The sequence below is a fragment of the Falco biarmicus genome, chromosome 15 (genome assembly GCF_023638135.1).
Source record: "Falco biarmicus isolate bFalBia1 chromosome 15, bFalBia1.pri, whole genome shotgun sequence".
Classification (NCBI taxonomy): Eukaryota; Metazoa; Chordata; class Aves; order Falconiformes; family Falconidae; genus Falco; species Falco biarmicus.
In genome coordinates this window covers 21,588,341-21,610,375 of record NC_079302.1, presented here as the reverse complement: position 1 = coordinate 21,610,375, position 22,035 = coordinate 21,588,341, and the positions used below count along the sequence as shown (strand labels likewise).

Below are 22,035 nucleotides of genomic sequence, written 5' to 3'. Positions count from 1 at the left end.
GCGTGAAGTATGTGTTGTCATACTGAGATCTGCTCAGTTCTTCCGTACTGAAAATTCGGTTTAACTTGACAACAGATACCTCTGGTGGGTCAAATCCATCTGAATCAAAAGGCAGGCACAGCTCTAAGTGTTTAAACCTCCATTTCAAACGCTTCTCACTTTCTGCCAGACAGCAAATGTTCCGAGTTAAGTAAGCATTGCAGTGACACAGCACTCATCAGCATTAATAAATCTCTTTAGAGAGTTCCCAGAGTGGTACTCGCTTTGGTGGTGGTTTGGGTATTGATTTTTTTTTCTAAGAGATATTTGAAAAACTTTGGAGGTGCCATTGCCTCATCACACTGGCAGGACTGCTGTGAAAATGAGTCAGTATATATTCAGTATTTGTCCAGTTTCTGTCCTTTTTCACTTGGGGATGGTGAGAGAAGAGAAATGCTTTGTTTCCCCTTCCAGGCAAAACTTGCTTGTTCAGAGCTAGAGGGGCAACAGACTTGGAGAGTGTTTTAAGTTTGTGATAAATCTGCATGCTTGCTTATAAAAGTGAACACTTGGAGTATTTTCAGCTGAAAAAAGCGAGAAACCTGTGCCAGAGTTATTGGGGGCTCATCAAGTGTACCTCTCAAATTATCTCGAAGCAGCCCTTGTGTTGATGTTCTGTACAGGATGTGCTGCAGCTGCTTGATGTACTCGTGATACTGATGTCTTGGAAAAACGCTGCAAGCTCACCATATTATTACTATTTTCCGATCAGCTCATGCCTGCGGTCCTGGCTGGAACAAGACACGTCTTGCCCCACCTGCAGAATGTCTCTTAATATCACTGACAACCATCATGTGAGGGAGAATCGCCAAAGGGAAAATCTGGATGAGAACTTGGTCCCCGTGGCGGTAGCAGAAGGCAGACCGCGCTTGAACCAGCACAATCACTTCTTCCACTTTGACGGTGAGCTAAGCAGGTTTGACATCGGATTTTGTTGCCCAAATAAACGAAGGGAACAGCCTTCTCTAGAAGGGCATTCTGTCTGTGCTTCAGCTGAAACTGAAACCGTACTTCTGCTTGCATTTGTCAGACACGTATGTGTTTGTTACGGGCCTTTTGCAAGAGCTCAGATGTGTGTTTCTGAGGTGGTCCAGAGCTACAGAGATTTCCTGAAAGACTTTGTACAAGTGCTCCCTTTTTCTTGATTTGTCGTGCTTAGCAGCTGTAATACTGGCATTTATTCATTGTGTGCCATGTTGATGAGCAGAACGAGAAATTCATGTGTCTGTCTTTTTTTACCCAGTGGCAGTTAATCAGTGACAAAGTGGAAACAAACCTCTGGTGCAGTCTAAAAGTTGATCTTTCCCCTATCCCCTAGCTAATGTGAGGTTGTCAAAAGTCCGTTTGCCACTGAATTTACAAGAGACTTGCAATGCTGGGTTAGGTGCAGAAGCTTGTTCTTGGAATCTCGTAACCAGAACAGCTCTCTACATGTGTTCTTTTCAGTGGTGTGTTATAAGTACTCACAAAGCAGATGTGATTTCAGACCATGACGAGTTCCGTGTGTGCCGACAAACTTGTTCTGAAAGAGACATTTTCCATTACTTATCTTCCAGATTATTTTATAGTTTTGGTATCAGTGTGTGCTTGTCATCCACAGCTTCCCACATTTTTGATGGCAGTTGTGTTGTTTCTCAGTAGGTTTCACTAGTGCAAATACTCAGCTTTGGGCTCTGTCCTGGTGGAGCTCCCAGGATGCAGCTGAGATGCTGCAGACTTACGTAGCGACCCGTTCTTTGTTTGTGCTGGTTTTGCAACCTTTGGAGCTTGTGGGAGGAGAATAATGGGCAGAGAAGGGTCAGACATTTCTGGGTACACTGAGACTGGCTGATAGCTTCTTGCATGGCTCCCACTTCTGGGTTGGTTTAAGACTCCAAAAGATATTTGTATTTCAAGTACTACTCTGTTTTTTTGACAGCTGTCCTCCCCAGTGCTCTCCTGTGGCTTGGAGACCTGCAAAATTACTGTGCAGGCAGAAGTGGCATGGAGCAAACCCCGTTTATTTAAATAGAAACACAGGAGGAGGAGGGTGCTGGCCATGTGCCCTACGCTGTTGAGCCTCAGCACACGCTCGCAGCAGTCACTTTGCTCAGTTACTCCGTGTAGTTGTAGTAATACTTTCACAGTGATGCCAGCCACATAGAGCTGACCCATTTTGGGACCAGATGCAGCCTTTTTAGAAGCTGTCCTGTTCTTAGTAAAACTTCTGGAGTTATAAATGTATTCCAGAACTGAATTTGGCTCTGGATTATTTTAATTTTCCCTTTAATGGGAACATTAAAACAAGAAAACAAGGTTGTGTTGTTTTCTTGATCCTCTTCTGTCCCTCAGATTGTTAAGCCACGATGACAGTGTGTTTGAAGAGAGTTACTGATTTATTCCAGCCATCTCCAGGTTTGGGAGAGCTTAGGGATGGATTGCACTGCAGAACTTTCCGTATGTACCTTATGGAAATGTGAAGACTTGTGCTAAATACATGTAGAAGTACTTTGCCTGCTGAGAACCTCGTATCCTTGCTTGACTTTCTTGGTGGTTTCTTCCTCTCAGGCTCTCGAATTGCAAGCTGGCTGCCCAGTTTTTCAGTGGAAGTGATGCATACTACGCACATCCTCGGTATCGCACAAGCCAGCAACTCCCAGCTTAATGCTATGGTATGACTGCTTTAACAGTTTGCACCTCGGCCTTCCTCTTTGTGTTGCGGGGGGGAAGGAGGTAGATGGAGAACCTAAGGGGGAGGAAGTCAAAACAGTGTTTAGGTGCTACGGGAAAGCTGTTTTTTTGAGACGAGCTTTGTTTTAGTGAAGTTAGGGATGTATGTTGATTGGAATGTTGAATCAACACAGATTGATTCACAGCAGGTCTGGAGGCAGGTAAATGAGGGAGAAAAATTACATACACTTTCTGTGTAGACAGGCAGAATTTCTCTCAGCTTGCTTAGTGCAACTTTAGCTTTTTTTCTTATCTTCACTTACAACTCGGAGTAGCAACGGCTGTGAGTCTGTAGAGAATTTAGCTGTTGGTCAAGTGGTGACTAGTCAAACCCATTCTATGGCTTTTGATTTCATTTTTTTTAAAGTGTTTATTTTTAATAGCACTAAGCTCCAAGATAGCTCTTTGTGTTTGAGTGTCTTGTCAGCATGAGACGGGGGTCTCTAGCACAGTCAGTTCTTGCTGATTCACGATGATAGTAGGAGTGTTGAGGGTGATGTGCCAGGTCTGTTGACCATACATAAACACTCTGATGTGTTACAAAAAGAGAAGGATACAGCCTCACGGAACACACTTAGTTCAGAAGTGCTGTTTCCTTTGAGTTCTTAAAGCTAGTGTGTGCTGTAGCACCTTAATAAACGTTCGGAGGTATCTGATCTCTCCCATAGCCTTCACTATGGGATATCACAGGATATGGCCCCAATTTTTAGGGGGTTTGTGGTAGGGCAGGCAGGGAGCAGTAAGGTGTTGGCAGTTGATTTACTAGCACAATATTCAGGAGCTCTCCATCTCAGGTCAGTTTGGTGTTTCTTTTACTGGACACAGTGACATCAGTGGGCTTCATTAAAGATGAGTAATAATTCCTTAGCCTTGTGTATTATTAGAAGTACATTATCAACTTACATTAAAATGCCTGCTTTAATGGAAAGGCCCAAGTTAGCAAACTGTTGAAGTGTTACACATTTTTAATATAAAATAAGTGAAATTCTCCTTTGCGTTACTGAATAAAAACCTAGGGAAGTGTTTCGAGGGAAGGGCCTGAGGCTGAAATGCTAAATCAGTGTTTTGGTCACACGCTAGTACAACGGAGAGTTAGGTTTGCTGTAGTTGCTTGTGTTTGAACTCACCGTCAGCTGGTCCATAGTTTTTGCTTTGCTCTCAAAACTCCTTCCACCCTTGCTTTCTTGTTGTTCTCATTCCCCCCCTCCCGAAACGTTCAGCATTAGTTAAAGTATGGATTTTAATATTTAATGATGTCTAGCTGTTAGACTCTAAAAGCATATTACTTATCTGCCCTCTTATCTATTTAATTTGCGTATTATTTAAGTAACTTGAAATTCAATAGTAACAGTTCCCTGACAGCTCAGTTTAGTTTAGTTGAGCTTTCAGACCCTATTAAACTGGTTTGTAGGTAGGGTAGCTGGAGAGAGTAGGTTATTAAAATTTTTTCCACTTGTCCTTAACAGTACCATTTTGGAACCCATCTGGGACAAAGAAAAATGATTTTTTTTTTCCCTCGGTGTAGATCTAACTTTCAGTCACTTGTGAATTTTGTATAGATCTGTATTAAAAAGGCTGTCATAAAAAGAGGTTTGGGAAGCTTTTGAAGCCTTTGTGCATCTACAAGCACTGTTCAGGAACCTAAATTTTCAGGACCATGTGGCGTGTCTACAGGAGTTGCAGTTTTGCTGTTGGCTTCAACAAAGTGTTGCCCTATAAGTCAATGCCAGAATGGTTTTTCTTTCTTGTTTTCCTTTCTGTGTGTTAGTTATTGTAACGTAACCAGCATCTTTGAGCTGTTCATTTTTTAAAAATCTCTTTCTCTTGAGATACTCACCGGCTAACACTTACTTACTGCTGATTCTGACTGTGTAAACCTTGCTTTCTGCAGGCCCATCAGATTCAGGACATGTTCCCTCAGGTTCCTTACCACGTAGTTCTGCAGGATTTGCAGATCACTCGTTCTGTAGAGATCACCACTGACAACATCCTAGAGGGACGCATCCAGGTGCCTTTCCCCACACAGGTAAGTCATAAGACTGTGCACCTAAAATGCCTGGCTGCCTTAGCGCAGAACTGAGCCTGTTAATGAGTCTCGCCAAGTGAGGGGAACCAGGCAGGCTGAAGCCCTGCTGAATCCAGCTTAGCTCAATGCAATATTAAACTTCAGATTTTACTTGTGGGAAGATGTTGCAATCGGAAGCACCAAACCCGTTTTGGCAGTTTAGTGTATGTTGTGTCTCCGTGTTGCAACATCTGACTGGATTGGAATGTCTCACGGTGGTGCGTGTTGAGGAACTCATCTGTTCCTTGCTGTGGCCCTTTGAAGGCCTTTTAATGTATTTATTAGGATGGGTCTTGGGTGTGATTTAGCATTATCCATTTGTAATAGAGGTGCCCTGGTTTCAGCTGGGATAAAGTTAGTTTTTTTCCCGGTAGCTGGTGTAGTGCTGTGTTTTGGGTTTAGGATGTGAATAACGTTGGTGATACACTGATGGCTGAGTCGTTGCTGAGCAGTGCTTACACCAAGTTCAGGACTTCTCAGCTTGTCGTGCTGCCCTGCCAGTGAGTAGGCTGGGGGGACACACAGCTGACGCCAGGCTGGCCAAAGGGCTGTTCCATACCATGTAACGTCGTGCTCAGGACATAAATTAGGGGGAAAGCTGGCTGGGGGCAGCTGCTTGGGAGCTGGCTGGGCATCGGGCACTTGGTGGTGAGCAATTGTTTTCCATTGGCATCACTTGTTTTGCTTGGGTTTTACTTCTCTCTCTTTGTTATTTTCCTTTTCATTACAATTTATTACTGCTGTTGGTGGTGGTTTATTTCATTTATTGCATTATTCTAATCTCAGCCTGTGAGTTTTCTTGCTTTAACCCTTTCAGTTCTCTCCCCTGTCCCACTGTGGGGGAGCGAGCCAGCGGCTGTGTGGGCCTTAGTTGCTGGCTGGGGTTAGATCATGGCATCAGGGTATTTTCTTTATGAAGGAAAGTCAGAGTCTATCACCCGTGCCCTATAGCTTGGCCCTGATTGATGTGATTGGACTGCAGGATGCGCGAGGTGCTTGCCTGTACAGTCTCAAACACATTATGTAGTGAAAAAACATCAGGATTTGTTTTCTCTTCATTTAGTCTCTGTGAATGCGGTATATTTGGTTGTGTACCAAAGATATATTGAAAATGTCCTAGCGAGGCTAGAGACAAATATTTGCTCGCTTAAAGAGGCTCTTCTCAGTCTTGTGCAGAGCCTTTAGAACGTTTCCAGTTGATTTCTCTGCTGACAGATAATTGAATTGTACCACTAAGGAAGGTTTTCTGCAAAGAAAGGAGTCGGCAAGATGATGCCTTGTTCTTAATTAGTGATAGCAGATTTCAGTCAAGCAGTCTGGGGACCATGTTTCTGTTAATAAGCATATTGAATTCTGGTGCTGTGCACATCAGATAATACTGTTATGCGGAGTCTGCTTGTGGGGAAGCAGAGAGAATTCTCTTTCAACGCAGTGCATTCTGTTTATTGCTAAGTTATCTGTTTCTAAATTGAACATAACGCGTGACGTTGCAGAGGGCAGAGTTTGAATGTGTTCGAAGAACTCGTTTTTGTTTTGCCATTTCACATGCTGTATTAAACCCATGATGTTTGCATTTCAGCGTGCGGATACCATTAGACCTGCATCAAACAATTCTGTGGAACGGCATAGTAGTGATCAGGAGGATACCGAAACTGTCACCCAGGTAATTTGGCATAAAAAGCACAAGTAGAAGCTGCATGCACAGGTAAGTGCGCTTGGTTCGGTGCCAGGTCGGGTTGGCGGCAGCCCTTCCTTGTGTTTCACACCAGAACTAACGCTGTCCGGCAACTGAAGTAAGGCTTCAGCATGGTGCTGCTGTAAAGAGTTATCTGTGTGCTTTTCTTTTTCCTCCGTGAAGAAAAGTGCTCTCAAGCGATAGAACAGAAAAAGCCTGTGTCTCTGGTCACGTCTGGTCAGGCCCATGCCCATCTGTGGAGCATGAAGAGCAGGATGCGTTGCTCTTCCCCTTCCTCTTCCCATTCCCATTCTGTACGTCTCCAGACGTTTCCCTTAAAATGAGTAAATGAGTAGTATTTGTCTTCTGGGTATAAGAATTCTTTTGTGTTCTGGAGGAAGCACTTGGAGACGTGGGGAGCTTTGGTGTGAATGGGATGGGATACAAACAGGACCAAGACATAACAGCCCTTGTACATCTAAAGCGCGATAATGGGTTTTGCTGTTCTTCACTAAGGGCTTTATTGAACAGCACGTGCTAGCTAAATTGTGGCAGGCAGAAAAAAAAATAGCCTGCAAGCAGAGTAAGATCTCATTCCACTTTTGTTTTCTGTGACTGTAGTAGCAAAATCGTGAAGGTTTCTGTTTTATAAACCTCCGTTTCTTCTGGCTTAGAGGAAATATGTGAGGTGTGTGACTTTCTGCCTCTGCAGCCTTTAATAACCGGAACAGCCAACCCACTGCTGACCTGAAACTGAACTGGGGCAGTTCCCTCGTCCGCCGGTTGTAGGACAGAAAAGACTTTCATTTGGTTTGATACGCAGCTGAGGCTGAAGAAGGGGTGATGGGGGTTGGTACAGATGTTTGATAAGGGCCTGGGGTAGGAGGTGCAGAACTGCAGGAGTGAGTGTCTTGGTCTTGTTCTAGCAGCTCTAACTTTTTGTGTTAACTTGAAGGTTTTGGTGGCATTTTCCTGTTCTTTAGGAGTAATAATTCTCTTTCTACAAACGGTATCTAACTATTATCCTTAACTTGGTACCGATTTCAAATCCCACTTTGAAGGATTGTGTTGCTGTTCACCTTCCTTTCTTTCTGCCTGGCACTCTGTGTGTCTCTGTCCTTCCTTCTACAGAACCTGAAAAACCTGGGAGTGGTGTTCATACGTCATGTTGTTGAGCACGTGCTCTCTAATAATTGGTGACATCATCTTGCTTTGAATTACAGCTGAGCACTTATCTCAAATGATGTGTTTTAGCTGGAACAAATGGTGGTTTGGATGGAGGATGTATTTTTGTTTTGTAGCATAGCACAGGGATGGCCTGCAGGTATGTGAACAGTTGGGAATTTCCTGCAGCTGAGGGGCTGGTGATGGCTGTGGAGGGGGGAATGAACTGGTGGCCTCTGCACGGGTTTTCCTGGGCGGATATTTACTGTGCCAGATGGGATTTGTAGGCAGAGGCTGAAGCAGGAGACTGAGACTGCCATGCTGGAGGGAAACCTGCTGGTGGGCAGTGGTATGAAAGCTCCGGTTGCTGCTGTCCTCCTCCTGCTCTGTAAATGCTTTGTGCATTTAGTACTCACTTAGGCTGGCTTCAGGCAAGCTGATCACCCTTGTTACGCAGCCACAGAGATCTGCCTCCTTGCTGCTGACAGTGTTTCTGTTGTGGAGAGAAGACTTGGGAGCCTAGGGATGCCCTTTCCCTAGGAAACTCCCGTCACTTTTATGTCTCTGGGATTCTGAGTTCAGTTTTTAACTCAGTACCTGGTGTACTGTAGATGTTCTCTTTCTCCTTGCCAGAACAATATGTTGCTGTAGTCAGTCAAACTTGTCTGTGTGGAAAGGTCTAGCTGCTGCAGCAGGTTGCACTTGATTTCTAAGAAGCTTTTTAAATGCAAGTGGGAAGCAACTCATCATCTCCGGGTAAGACTTGAATTTCCAAATAGTGGAGAGATGGAACTTGGCACCGTATGATACAGCTCCTGAGAGAGGCCATGGCAACTCCAGTTGCTTTGTGCTGCAGCCTTTAAGTTTTACAGGCTTTCCATCTCTTTTTCTTCTGGTTTTTTTTTTTTTTTTTTTTTTTTTTTAAATCAACATAGCCACTGGGAATCTTCGTAGGTCTCCAGCAGAAAGTGGTGAGCCCGTTGGGCTTCTGCTTGTTGGAAATAACACTTTTAGGGGAGCTGACATGTTCAAATCAAAGCACCCTTCCTCATGAGGAGTGTCAGTTTTTCTCTGTGCCGTGTATCATACTATTACTTAATTCTGTCTAGAATTCCAAGGTCTTAAGATAGAGATAATGACTGATTGATTGATTGATTCCCCCCCCCCCCCCCCCCAGTATAGCTTATGGTTTTGGGGTGTCAGTGCTGACACAGAGTGTAAGGGTAGTTGAGAGACATCTCTGAGCAGTGTCATGGTCTAAATTGTGTTAAAAGTTTGGGAGATAATCGTAGAATCATAGAAAGAAACAGAAAGAATCATAAAAAGAGAAGAATAATAAATAGAAGGGATCATAAAAATCATAATGCTGTAAACATTGACAGCTTCAAACAGTTCTGGCCTGTATGGTTAGCAAGATGCTGGCACATGCTTTTCTCCAGCTGTGCATTGAAATGCTAATGCTTCCAGCATCGTGCATAATGCTCTCCACGCTCACTCTCCATCGCTTGCTCTCCATCACTAGCCTGTCTGCCCTCTCTCCCCTCTTTTCTGACTCTCTTGCTCCCTGTAAGAACAGATCCCAGAGCAGCTACAGCTACTTTCTGCAAGCTTGTATTTACATGTGTGAAAATACATTTAAAGATTATAATTTCGGGGTCTTTTTGTGTGTTTCTTTATGTTTCTGTAATCCCGAGTGGAGATCGGGTAGGACTGCTCAGACCTAAGTAGTGAGCTCTTGTTAGAAGGCTGAATCATACCTGGGGCAGCTCTTGTGTCATGTGTCCTTCCCTTGAGAATCCAGCTTATTGTTGTTGCTTAAGTACTTGGTGGCTCCATTTGGAGACACTTCTGAGGCATCCCATGGCTTCCATGAAGCTAACTCTTTCTCTCTTGGGGCCTGAAGGAGGAGGAGTTTCTGCAGTGTGTAAGTTCCTGCATCCTGCATCAAAAAAAAGGAGATTTGCTGTCATACTGAGGCTTGTCGTAACCTTTACTGCAATTAGTTTTGATATTTTTATCTCTAAAACCTCCTCAGCAACCACTCTTGTGCTCAGATAGAGTGATGGGCTTTGGGTATTGATTTTTGTGTCTTTGTAACATTACAAAAAAACCCCTAAACCTCAGGTGAGCTAGCTTGCATCTTCTGAAACGAATGATCCAACAGGAATAAAAAAAAAAAAAAAAAAAAGTATTTTCTGGACATTAACTATGATGATGCCCTCCCTCTCTGCTTTACCCAGCAGAGCTTCTCTTTTCCGTGTCCACCTGGTAGTAACGGGCAGTAGCAGTCGGGTTGCTCCCTACCTGTTCCTCTGGATCTGCCGAGGTTGTCTTGGCCCCGCATACAATCCATGGGATCACGCTGTGGAGCTCTCACGTCCCCCTCTGGGATGTGGCGTTGCTTTGAGGCAGTCCCAAGGGCACCCGCCACCTGACCCCAGCGCAGCGGTGTGTGCGGGACGGGGAGCCCTTCGGTACATCCCAGCGTGCCGGGGGTTTGGCTGAAATAGGCTGAGCACGTGTACTCGTGTCTGAGGCTGCCGTGCTTGTGCTGCTCTGGCTCGAGCCCCGGCATTCCTGCTGGGGTCGCCTGGGTGATGGGAAGGGACATTTGCCTCGGTTCTCTCTCTCTGAAGGCGTCGTGTCGGGGAGGTGGCATTACCGGTACGTCTCTAGGGCTTTGGAATGACTCAACGTGTTTTGCACGTCACCCGCTGAAACCCGCGCCTTGCCCGCTGCGGTGCTCTGAGCCCGGGCTGCTGGACCGCGAGCGGCCGTGCCCCCGCGGCGCCCATGTAACGGCCACCCAGGCTGCCGTGGTGGCAGCGCCAAAGTCCCCAAACAAGGGGGTGGGAGCTGCCTTGGCTAACGCCTCTCTGGTGCATCCCGCCTGAGTAATCCTCTGCGATACCAAACGAGGGCTAAACCTTTAAGCCCTTCCTTGAGGTGATTTGTTTCTTGACACTACCCCGCTTAGTAACATCGTGCTTTTCTGTCGTGGAGCTGATCTGATCGTGTAGGACAGGATGCAATCAGGATATGCTGTTTCACCTACGCTGGTTCATCGGCGTCATCGTTCATCAGCTCAATTTTCGTGTTAGCCTTGTCGGCCACTTGTCAAGGGTGAAGAGATGCTCTGTGCCGGGCTGCCGGCTTCTTTTATTGACACACCGTGCTTGGGACAGCTGCCAGCCCTGCTCCCGCAGTCCAAATACACGATAATTTGTGTGCTGCAGAACCCGGTGAACCGAAGCCTCGTAAATTCCCTTCTCAAGCACACATCCTCTTTGCAAATAAGTTTGCTGTTCTTTCCTTAGTATATGGATTTCTGCTTTTTCTGCTCTTTAGCGTTGTGTTGCTTGTCAAGTCAGCTGCGGGATCTGACTATTTCAAGTGCCCCATTTTCAGAGAGCATTAATTATGGGTAATGAATGTTTATCTTTGAGATTACTTTCAAGCATGGCACAAAAGATACAGTGTTACAGAATACAGGCTCTTTGAACACGCCTTGAAATAGCTTTGTTCAGTATTTTGGCTGGGGGTTTCAAAGGAGCCCAGGGGAATTGGGTACAGCAGGTGAGAGTCTGGTTTCTTCCAGTGCCTCAGAAAATGTCAGTTCTCGTAGCTTGTCGATTTGACACAAAGAAGCCATGTTAGCCAATTTTGCAAGGACTTAGGACTTTTTTTGCCCTTTTCTCTTAGACTGGGAGAGTGCCGCTTGAACTCAATTCGAGACTGGAAGAAATGGTGGAATCCAGCGAAATGGAAGCAGAGCCTGGTGAAGCAGAAGATTTTGAGGCCAGGGGAAGCCGCTTTTCAAAGTCAGCTGATGAAAGGCAGCGTATGTTGGTTCAGCGGAAGGAAGACTTGTTGCAGCAAGCTCGAAAGTACGTTCCGCTTGGTTGTAGTCCCTCGGAATGGGTTTCAAATGGATTATATCCATGAGAGCTTGGGCTGATGCAAGAAGTAGTAAGAGGAATGGACGCATCTGCTACAGCAGGCTCAGGGTGCTGCTTTAAGACAACCATTGCTGATCAGCCCAGCTCTGAAATAGCGTCATGTGTCCCAACATGTACACAGCTTCCTAAGTGCTTGATGCAAAGCTCTTTGAAATCCGAAGATGATTTCTCCAGCTTCAATGGGCTTCAGGCTGAGCCTGTAATAAGTGAGAACACGTTGCTTGTGCCGAGTCCTCTAGTAATCTCCAGTTTGTCCCCTGGCGTAGGTGTCAGCCCTCGCTGCCTGTGCTGTTACAGCTGAAATTAATCAGGCACCACTCTTTCCAAATACCGAGCAAATGTCTTAAGCACAAAGCAGCACAGAGCTGACAGATGACCACCTATAAAGCACGCCAGAGGAGCTCGTGACCAGCAAGTCAACACCTCTGAAGAGAGTGATGAACTTGTAACACTTTCTTTAACCCAACTAGTAATAGGTGTTACAGGGAGAGTTTAACTTTTTTTATGTACAGCAAAAAGTCATGTTGGTGAACTTCACTAGCATCCAGTTGCTGATTAAAAAGAGCAAAAACCCCCACGTTAGTGGTATCGAGAAAACTCCAGCATTTGTAACAAGTGTTGTCCCTTCTGTTGTATCACAGGGAGGCTACTGAAAGGGTCTACAAAAACTGCACTGAGTTATGTGTCCTTTGGTGTTACCAGCCTACCTGTGCTCTTTTTTTCCTCCCACACTGAAATGCCTTCATATAAATAACTGGGGGTGTGACACCTTTTACGAGTTTGTCTATAAATAGGCTTGGTCCTATGATAATTTTTCCTTGATGTTTGAAAAATGTCATTTAGGGAGACAAAAGTGGTTTTGATTTTCTGGTTTACTGGTTCCCTTGCTATATTGAAGAGCTGTGGAATTGCAAATCAATATATTTTGTCCCCAAGCGTAAAAATTCTTTGGGATGTTAACTCTGGCAGCTGCTTCCTTGTATTTTTGCCTTACCTTATACTTTGCAGCCCTAGTGGTCGTTCTGTCAAAGGCTTCCTCGTTGTCATCAGGCTGTAGGCGCTGCCAGGGTCTTACAAGTGGCGGAATAACAAGAACGGAGAGATTCAGTAGCTCACCTGCAGTCTCAGTGAACTGCTCTGAGTGTCCCGACCTTTAGAACTGGCTCCTTCCCACAGGCACAAGGATCTTGCACAAAAATGAAGAGCTTCTGCCAACTCTGCAAAGTCTATTGTAGTTTATACAGGCCTTTCTTTTGTTTTGCAGTACGTAGCTTGTGTGTGCTTTGGCCGAGGTCTTTTCCTGCTCTTGGTGTGCCTTGCAAGGCTCCCTGGTTTTGTGGGTGTACCAGCGAAGTATTTTCCAGAGCCGTAATGCAGTGGGCTCTGCTCACTCATCTTTTCCTTTTTCCTCTTGCAGGCGTTACTTAAACAAAACCTCTGACGAGGAGCTGACCACAGAGCAGCCCTCTCCTCTGCCCGAGGGAGCGTCCGCCGATCCCGTCACCCTGCGTCGCAGGATGCTGGCTGCCGCCGCCGAACGGAGGCTTCAGATGCAGCAAAACTCTTAGTGCTTGTTGCCCCTCCTTCCTCCTCGTTAGCAATGTTGAATAAATGAATTAAATACAAAACCCCCTGCGCTTTCTATACCAGCAGGAAAGTGTCTCTTCAGAGTTCAGCTGGCTGTGCTGCCGAGTGAGCTGGCTGCCTCTCTGCTGTATAAAGCATGTGGTCTAATAATGTTTGGACAGCTGACAAATTAACCTTTTTTGTAATCTTTTCTATGTGACGTCGACCCCCTCCACAAACAAAAGGCGATTTCTAAACCACAGGCCTGATTTCTGCAGCTAGCATGAGGCGTTGGGCCAACTGCACAGCAGAGGCTGGGGAAGGCGTGTTCCGAATTAGCAGCTGTGGGTGCAGGCCCTGGCATGTTCAGCTCCAGAGCGGGGCGAGTTGGTCCAAGAGGAAAGACAGCTTGTAGAAATTTCCAGCAAACGCTGTGTTAGATAAGCAGGCGCCCGCTCTTCGGTCCCTTGCTGGTGTCGACGGTGCAGGCTGTCACAGAGGGTGGCTCGAAGGGCTGGGGAGGCATCGCTGAAGGCCGGCCGTTGGGCTGGAGGGAAGCTGCCTGGCTACGTAACGCGGAAAAACCAGAATCCGTGAATTGTGCAGCGAAGCACCGACGCGCGTCGATTCCAGCGTACGGTAGTTTGTCGGCTGTTGCTGGGCTCTCCCGCGCTGGCAGACCTCCGGCTCTGTTCGCTCCCCAGCGCCGCGCTGTTTTCCTTTGCCTTTTGTGGCCAGAAACAAGCGAGGAACGGGGAATCGAGCGAAGAAGTGGGGCGCCAGGCGAGGTTACGGCCTCCGCTGTCCCGTGTCACTGTAAGCCAAGGGAGCGCGATAGAGGGACCTGCCTGTTGTGGACTCCAGAGCAACTCGGATGGGACTTCGTGGAGATAGCTCTGCTATCTTGCTTTTTATTTCATTTTTAACCCCACAACTTCACCGTGCATTTATGCAGAAAGACTGGAGGAACTGGGGCAGCTGGACCTGGGACCGGCTGCTGCCCAACTTGCTAACCTCTGATTTTTCTTAAGAACTTCTGACACGAGATCCACTTGGAGCCGCCGCCGCCCCTAGCTTGCATAGTTGAATTTTACACGGCAGTGACTTAATTTTTAGACTTCTGAAGAGTGAGTTCTAGTATCACTGTCCTTTAGAAGGAGCCCAGTATTATCTAGAATTGTTGGTAACTTTTTTTACTGTTGGTTTTTAGATATTTGAAGGTGAATTTAATGAGAGGAATTGCATCGATGTTTAGGTGAAAATAATTTATTTCAATAAAACTCTTTGGGAAGCCTTACCTTGCAATGCTATTAGTAAACCTCAAAGAATTTTTTTGAGATCTTTGGTTTTGCTCAGAGCACAGCTGTTTCGTTTTTATTGTTTTAAAAAACAAACAAACAAAACCCCACAAAAATAAAATCTTGGTCAGTGTTGGAAATTGTTTGGATGTTTCTGTAGCGTGTTCGGTTTGTAAATGTAGCACTTGCACTTTGGTCCCCTTTGGTTCCCCTTCGCTGTCGCGATGAGGGGGAGCGCAGCTGCCTGGTGCTGGCTCTAGCTATGTTTTCCCGAGCCCGGGGCTTGCAGACCAGTAGTTGCTCCTGGAATTCGGTCGTGCTGTGAATGTGGAAATGGAAGAGGAACGGTGTCTCAAGGGACAGTGAAAATAAAGTGGGGTTTTGGACTGCTGGGCAGCAAGTGGAGGGGGCGAGAGCTGCCGTGCACGTGAACGGCACAGCCTGCGGGTGGGCAAGAACAAAGTGGATGTAGCTCAGAGAGGGGAGAGGAGGGAACCACAGAGACCCTCGTCGGGGTGGGGTGGGGGGTGTTTCTTTGAGTTCCCCCCTTGCCGCGTTCCTGGGGGCTCGGCTGCGTGAGGATGCGTTTTGTGCACGGTGACGGGAGGTGACCCCAGCTGCATCGCGGCCCGAGCTTTGGGCTTGCAAGGTCTCCGTCGCCTTGCAGCATCGTGTCCAGCCGTCCCGGGCCGCCAGCGCGGTGCCCTGCGGAGGTTCCTTCCCCCGATCCGGCACAAGAGCCCCTGGTTCCTGGCACAAGCCACCTCTGCCAGGCTCCGGGGCTCTGTGAGCCGCGCGACGTCGGGGCCACCCCCAATTTTACCACTTAGAGAAAAACCTACCTGGGAAGGTAACGGCAAAGCAGCCCTGCCGTGCGGCCCCTGCTGCGGAACGCCATCCCTCGCCCAGCAGCGGGCAGCGGGGAGGGAGCAGGTGCCGTGGCCCATCCTGGGCATCCCCTGGCCCAAGCCCCTGCAACCGCTCGGGCGGCAAGAGACGAGCCCAGGGGTGCCCAGCCAGGGAGGCTCCTGGCGCTGGACCCCCAGGGCTGGGTATGTGTCAGAGCCTCTCGGGCTATTCTTAATGGTCTTTTCTCCTCCTCATGGTGGATTCCCGACCTCTGCCCGGCTGCGTTGTGCTCCCTGGGGAGTGGGCCCTGGGCAGCCGCTGGATGGCAACCTTGCCTGCGGCACCGCTGCAGCGTGACCTCCTTGAGGGATGAGAGCCTGGTTTGTGCAGGGCGCATGGACCAGAGGTGGCTTCCCTGGAAAGGGAGGTCACCCCAGGAGAAGCCCGATTGACTTCCCCAGTGCCACCAGGAGCTGCTCCCGGACGGCTGTGAACAGCAGGAACCTTGGAGAAGCCGCGTGGGTCGGGAGCTGCTGCTGCGTGATGGAGCATCTTTTCCAGCCAGCTGGGCTGGGGGTGCCTGGGTGGCCGGCACAAAGCTGAGCTGGGGGGCCCGGCTGCTGGGGTGACCTTCCCTGCGGCTCCGGCACCGGCTTGGCTGGTGGGTCCTGGGCTCCGGTGGGCTTTGGGAGCGCTCCTGTGGCTCGGGAGGGGACGGCGAGTGCTGGCCCGGGGGCTCGGGCTGTGCCAAGGGACAACGGGCTCTCCGTGTCCCACCTGTCACCGCTGTGCCCGATGCCGCCGTGTGCCAGGGCTGGGATGGAGGTGAAAAAAACCCTAAATTGCAGAAAAAAAGGAAAAAACCCAAACAACCCCCAAACTGTGAGAAAAAACCAAAATGTGCAAAAACCCCCCAGCCCCCAAACCCAAACACCCCCTGAATTGCTCCTGGGGAGAAAGATGCAGCTTTCCTGGGAGAACCTTCCTGGGGGAAAAACTCACACGTTGTGGGGTTCCTGGCGTTGCCACAAAACAAAGGGCTCACCCTGACGACTGTCTTTGCGTTCCCAAAAGAAATAAAAATATTTTCTCGCCTGGGGAGTTTTGTTGGAAAGCAACCTGAGCCACCTGCACAGCACCTTCCCAGGATTTACCCCCCAGCCTTAGCTCATACCGGCAGCAAACCCCCCAAAAAGGTGATTTTTTTAGTATTGTTTCTGGCAGGCGCGGGGGGAAAGAAGCAGGCGGAGGCGCGGGAGGGGAGAGCCCGGGATACAGACAAACATTCTCTTTATTGAGCTACACATGAATTTTTCCATTAGTCAGAGAAAGAGATTGGCAGTGTGTAATATATCACAGAAACCTCACTGATTGGTAATAGAAAGGCTTAGAAAGACCTGGCGCTTTATATATATATATATAATATTTTTTTTATTTTTTATTTTTTTTTTAGTTTCTTCTTTGTTTATTCATTTTCTTTTGAACAGGTGTGACTGCTCTTCTTCAGCAAAGGTAACTCGTAAAAGTGAAACCGTGAAGACGTCTGGTTACTAATCAAAGTAGAAATGACGAAGGATTGGTCATGAAAACGGTGGCTTCAATGTAAACACTACATTCGATTTTTGTTTTTTTTTTTTTTAATTATTTTTTGTGGTTTTGTGTGTGTTTTTTAAAATTTTTAAATCATTTTCATTCTTGCTTTTTTTTTCAAAGTTTGTTTTTTAAGGTTTTTTTTCTTTTTTTTCTTTTTTTTCTTTTTTTCAGCACAAACATCCCCACATGAGAGAGAAAAAACACCATTCACTAAAAGGGAGAGAGGACTGGGGCAGGTGGCAGGGTGGGGGGGGGCGCAGAGAAAAAAGCAGCACAAAAAAGCATTCACTGGAAAGAGTTAAAAATTAATAAAACCCAAAGGAAAAAAATAATTACCCTAAACAAAAAATAAAATTAAATAAAATATACCTATGTATAACCCTCCCCGCCGCCCCGCGGGCCCCCAGGGGGTGGGGGGCAGCCGAGCTGTGCTTTTGGGTCTGGAGCTGGAGTGAGGTGGAGCTGGGAGCTGTTAAACCAGGAGGGGTGGAAAAATGGGGGGAAACTCGCTGGCTCCTGGCTCCTGAGTGGGGGCTTCAGCCTGGAGCTGGCTGGGAACGCGACCCCCCCCCCCGACCCCCAACCCCCAGCGGGGGGCCGCTGGAGGATGCTCCCACCGCAGCCTTCCTCCCCGAACAGCTGGGCTGGGAAACGGGAAAAGATCTTCTTCTTCATCTTGTTCCCCTCTTTAGCTACGGCACGTGGCTGGGGGGGGGGGGGGGAGTTTTGAATTTTTCCTCCTCCTTTTCTTTCTTTTTTTTTTTTTTTAAAATGTATCTTTTATTTTCTCGAGACAGCGGCTCACCTGGGCTGGGGGCAGGTGGGGGTAGCCCAGCCTTCCCCGTGCTGGAAATAAAAATAATTAATTATTATAATAATAACAATAATTTAAAAAAAAGCCAACCCACAATAATTAATTACAATAATAATAATAATAATTAAAAAATAAAACCCCACAGTCAAATAACTCACAAGAGCACTGGCCACGGCGGGGACACGGGCAGGATCCGGCCCCGCTTGTGCCGTGGGGAGACCCCGGGGTGCCCCCCCGCCCCCCAGCCGGGTACCGCTGCCCCACGGGGGGATGCCCGGGCACTGCCAGGGTGGGGGGCCAGGCAGAGCCCCCCCAGGCCCCGGGGCTTCTCCCCGAGCTGTGACACCGTGGGACAGTGCCATGGGGGGCTGGAGCCTGCCAGGGGGACGGGGGCTGCCCACAGCTCCTTCAGACAAACTAAAAAGGTGGGTGTGGATTTTTTTTTATATATATATATACGTATATATATAATTTTTCCTTATGCCTTTTTATTTACCAACTTGCATGACTATGATTACGATTTTTTTTCCTCTCATTCAATCTGTTTTTTTTCATTTTGTTTCGCTTTTTTTTTTTTCCCCGCGCGCGCGCGTGTGTGTGTGTGTGTGTCTGTGTGTGGTTGCGTTGTTTTTTTTTTTTTATTTTCTTTTTTTTTTGTTTGTTTTGTTTTGTTTGGGTTTTTTGTTTTGTTTTGTTTGTTTGTTTCTTTTCTCTCCTGGCACCGGGACCGCCACCGAAGAAGTCGCTGTGCGCTGCGGGGTCAGTACAAGCCGCAGCCCCGCAGGTTGTTGGCAATGATGATGTCGGTGACGGCGTCAAATACCACCTGGATGTTGTTCGTGTCTGTGGCGCACGTCATGTGGCAGTAAATCTCCTTGTTGGGGGAGCGGTTTTTGCTTTCAAATTGTGCTTGGATGTAGGCGGCCGCGTCCTCGTAGGTGTTGGGACCTGTGGGCAGAGGTGGGGCAGGGGGACAGAGCGGGGGGCATCAGGACCGTGGGCCACTATCCTCCCGCCTGCAACGCGTCCCTCGCTGCTTACAAAACGCTTTGTTTTAAAAAAAAAAATTAGGTAAAATCTATTTATTTTCAGTTTTTACCCTCCGGTTCACCCCTCAGCAGGGTCCATTTACCCCTTTCCCCCCCTCCATCTCCCTTCTTCCCCCGGCCACCCTTTGCCACCCCATCCTGCCCCATTTCCCCCCTCTTTTCCCCCAAATCGCAGAGCACCTGGGCTCCATCAGGGGGCCCTCCCTCCCCAGGTGTCGCTGCTTTGCCCTCTCCGCCCACTCCCCTTTTTCCCCCCCAGGGAAGGGCTGCAGCTCCCACCTGCGCCCGAGGGATGCTCCTCCGAGGGATGCTCCTCCCGGCATCACCGGTGAGTCCCCATGGCGCATCCCAGCAGCGCCCACCCCAGGGGAGCGCGGGGGTCTGGAGAAAGGCCGGGGGGGCCTCGGTGCCCCCCCGGCCAGGCAGAGGGAGGGATGGCTAGGAGGGCCAGAGGGTTAGTGGCCACTCCAACATCACCTGTGGGTGCTGGCTGTGCCTGCTTCGTGGGGCTGAGCCCCCCTGTGCCACTGGGGCGATGCCTCAGTGGGGGTCTCCCGCTGGGCTCTGGAATGCAGGGGGGGCAGGAGCTGCCTGGGGATGTCGTTCCCTGTTCGCTCAGCCGACCAGGGCGGTTTGCTTTTGTAAGGCAGCTGGAGTGGGGCCAGATGTTTGAGCCGAAAAATGCACATTATTGCATTAAGCCGCTTACGGCAGTGAGAGTGGCTGCACCGGCCCCTCGCGGGAAGCCACAAAGCCTGAATTACGCCCCTGAAATCGCCTTTGGGAGAGCTGTTATTATCTGGAGACTTATTTTCCTTTTCCAGCTCACCGGTTCCCCTTCTTCCCAATGCAGCCGGTGGCTGAAGGAGAGGGGAGGTGGTCCGGTGGCACCAGGCTGCCCCCCTCCCAGGGGTAGCCAGGGTGGGCTGGAGGGGTTGGTATCCACATGAGATAGTTTGGGACGTTCCACCAGGTGGCTGAGGAAAAAAAAAGTACTGCTGCTTTCACGATGGAGAAGCCTCAAAACCTCGGGTGGAAATGCCAGTGCGCTTCTGCTGTTGGGGAGCGGGTGCTGTTGGGCTGGGGGACCTCCTCGTCCCCAGGGTCTGGCATCCAGGGTGGATGTGCTCTGGGTGAAATCATTCAGACACGTTTCAGCATCTGTAGGCTGGAGCCTCTGAATCTCAACTGATTCTTTTTCTTTCCCTTGGAGAATTCAGAAGGGGTAGCTATTCTTACCCCATTTTCTCGGTTTTTCTTCTTTTTCCCCCGAGCTACATTGGTTTCACATAAAAACATATGATTCTGGTGTGGTTTCCCAGATTTCTGCTGTAAAGGGCTCTTCCCTTCCCCAGCTGTGCCCCGTGCAAGGGCACTCCCGGCAGGATGCAAACGGGAGATGCAGCTTGGAGGAGCACGTGCCTGGACTCCTCTAGTGGGACCTTCTCAGGACCCATCAGCGAACGGGATGGCTCGAGCGGTGGGCAGTCGGCTCTCACCGAGGCTTCTGCTTTCCAGAGCTCCTGTGGCCAGACTCGTTAAAGCTCATCTCCTTTTGTCTCAAATGGTCTTGGCCACCCCTGCGTCCCATCAGCTGGTCGCACACCTTGCCACAAGACTTGACATGACACAGGACATGGCCCCACCCCACCAGCGAGGTACCAGAGCTGTGCTGTGGCTCTCAGAGGTGGGCAGTGCTTTTGCTCCCCACCCCCCATGAAGGTGCTCTGTCCCCTCCACCCCCCTGCCCAGCTCTGGGGTGAGGTGCAGCCCCCCAGCCCTGGTGGCGCGCCGGTGGGCATCACGCGGGGCTGCACCATGTCAGCCCCATCCCATACCTGTGTATTCGGGGAAGCAGATGGTCAGAGGCGATTTCTTGATCTTCTCGGCAAATAGGTCTTTCTTGTTGAGGAAGAGAATGATGGAGGTATCGATGAAGAATTTGTTGTTACAGATGGAGTCGAAGAGCATGAGAGATTCGTGCATGCGGTTCTGCAGTGGGGAGCGCGGAGGGAGGAGAGAGAGAGAAAGGCAAAGAGAAGAGAGAGTTAGAGGAGAGGAGAATATTTTTCTGAATTGAAATGGTTAGAAAGCAAAAAAAAAACAACCAACAACCCAACAAACAACTCTTTAAAATCAGACAGTAATAAATGTGAGATGGTTACAAAGGTGGAGGAACCAGAGTTCTCTTGGCCTGGAGAAGGCAGGTGTGGGGGCTGCAGCTGCTGCCCTACCGTGTCCCTGTGGGGTGGCTCTGCAGGGCTGACACCCAGAGCATCAAGGAAGAGCAGGAGAAAAAAAATGTCATTTCCTCATTGTCTGCCGAACCAGAAGAGTGTGGAAGGGGCCTTGTGTCTCTTCAGGGGCTGGGCACCCCCGAAGCATCACTTGCAGAGCCAGAATAAAGGATGAGCAGCCAGCACCGGCCAGCAGCTGGGATGCACTGGGCATGGGGACTGGGAGGAGGGAGTTCTGCCCATCCTGGGGGTCCTACAGCCCCTCCTGAAGGGTGCTAGTGCTGTCGTGGTGAGACCAGTGCTGAGGGATTGCCCAGAGCCTGGGGCAGGTCCTGTCCCAGCTAGGCCCTTCTGCCCCTGGAAAAATCTTCAGCCCATCTTGGAAACACCACAGCAGTGGCCGGGTCACTGCTGAGAAACCACGGCAGTGCCGGGGGGGAGCCAAGGCTGGTGCCGCCGTCAGCCCCACCACGCAGCCCCCTGAGCATCCCGGGTCCTGGGCTGATCCAGCCAGACGTCAAGCGTGGAAGGGCTCTACTAGGAGCATAAATCAAGGCAAATCTCTAAAAACTGCAATTTAAAAAAAATTATAAATTTGTCCTTTCACAAGTGGACAAAAGCGATGGAAAGGCCTTTTTCCCCACGCTGCAGAGGTTGTTACCAGAAAGGAGCAGAGAGCGGACAGGAGGAGGAAGAGGAGGAGGAGGAGGCGGTGGGGCTGTCCTGCACAGAATCGGCTGGCGCAGGGCACCACCGAGCAGAGCATTTTCACTCCCCACTCGGGTGGCTGCGGGGTGTCTGTGCCTCGTGGTTAGCATGAAGGTGCTGCAGGGTAGGACAGATCCAGCTCTCCAGGAGCGCTCAAAAACTTCCTCCGTCATTAATGCACTGTTCAGAACAAAGGGAAAGCTGCTCCGGGCTGCTCCACTGGTGGCTTTGGGTGGCACCTTAGGCAGCCCACGCACCTCTTCTGTTGCACGTACCCACCTCGTTTCCCACTCCAGCCGGGGGAGGTTCT

General features: G+C 49.0%; 2 protein-coding genes across 2 annotated transcripts in view; one reads left to right on the top strand and one right to left on the bottom strand.

Moving 5' to 3' along the window:
- The window catches only part of AMFR (autocrine motility factor receptor), a 30,359-nt gene extending 15,744 nt beyond the window's left edge, over positions 1-14,615 (top strand). The window contains exons 9-14 of the mRNA XM_056360763.1: positions 752-942; positions 2,587-2,690; positions 4,640-4,774; positions 6,393-6,476; positions 11,355-11,539; positions 13,029-14,615. Coding sequence (XP_056216738.1) covers positions 752-942; positions 2,587-2,690; positions 4,640-4,774; positions 6,393-6,476; positions 11,355-11,539; positions 13,029-13,179 — 850 coding nt within the window. The 3' untranslated portion in view covers positions 13,180-14,615. The remainder of the gene's footprint in view (positions 1-751; positions 943-2,586; positions 2,691-4,639; positions 4,775-6,392; positions 6,477-11,354; positions 11,540-13,028) is intronic.
- A 1,929-nt stretch (positions 14,616-16,544) lies between these two features.
- The window catches only part of GNAO1 (G protein subunit alpha o1), a 146,635-nt gene continuing 141,144 nt past the window's right edge, over positions 16,545-22,035 (bottom strand). The window contains exons 7-8 of the mRNA XM_056361043.1: positions 20,619-20,772; positions 16,545-18,679 (exon numbers count right to left, since the gene is read on the bottom strand). Coding sequence (XP_056217018.1) covers positions 18,492-18,679; positions 20,619-20,772 — 342 coding nt within the window. The 3' untranslated portion in view covers positions 16,545-18,491. The remainder of the gene's footprint in view (positions 18,680-20,618; positions 20,773-22,035) is intronic.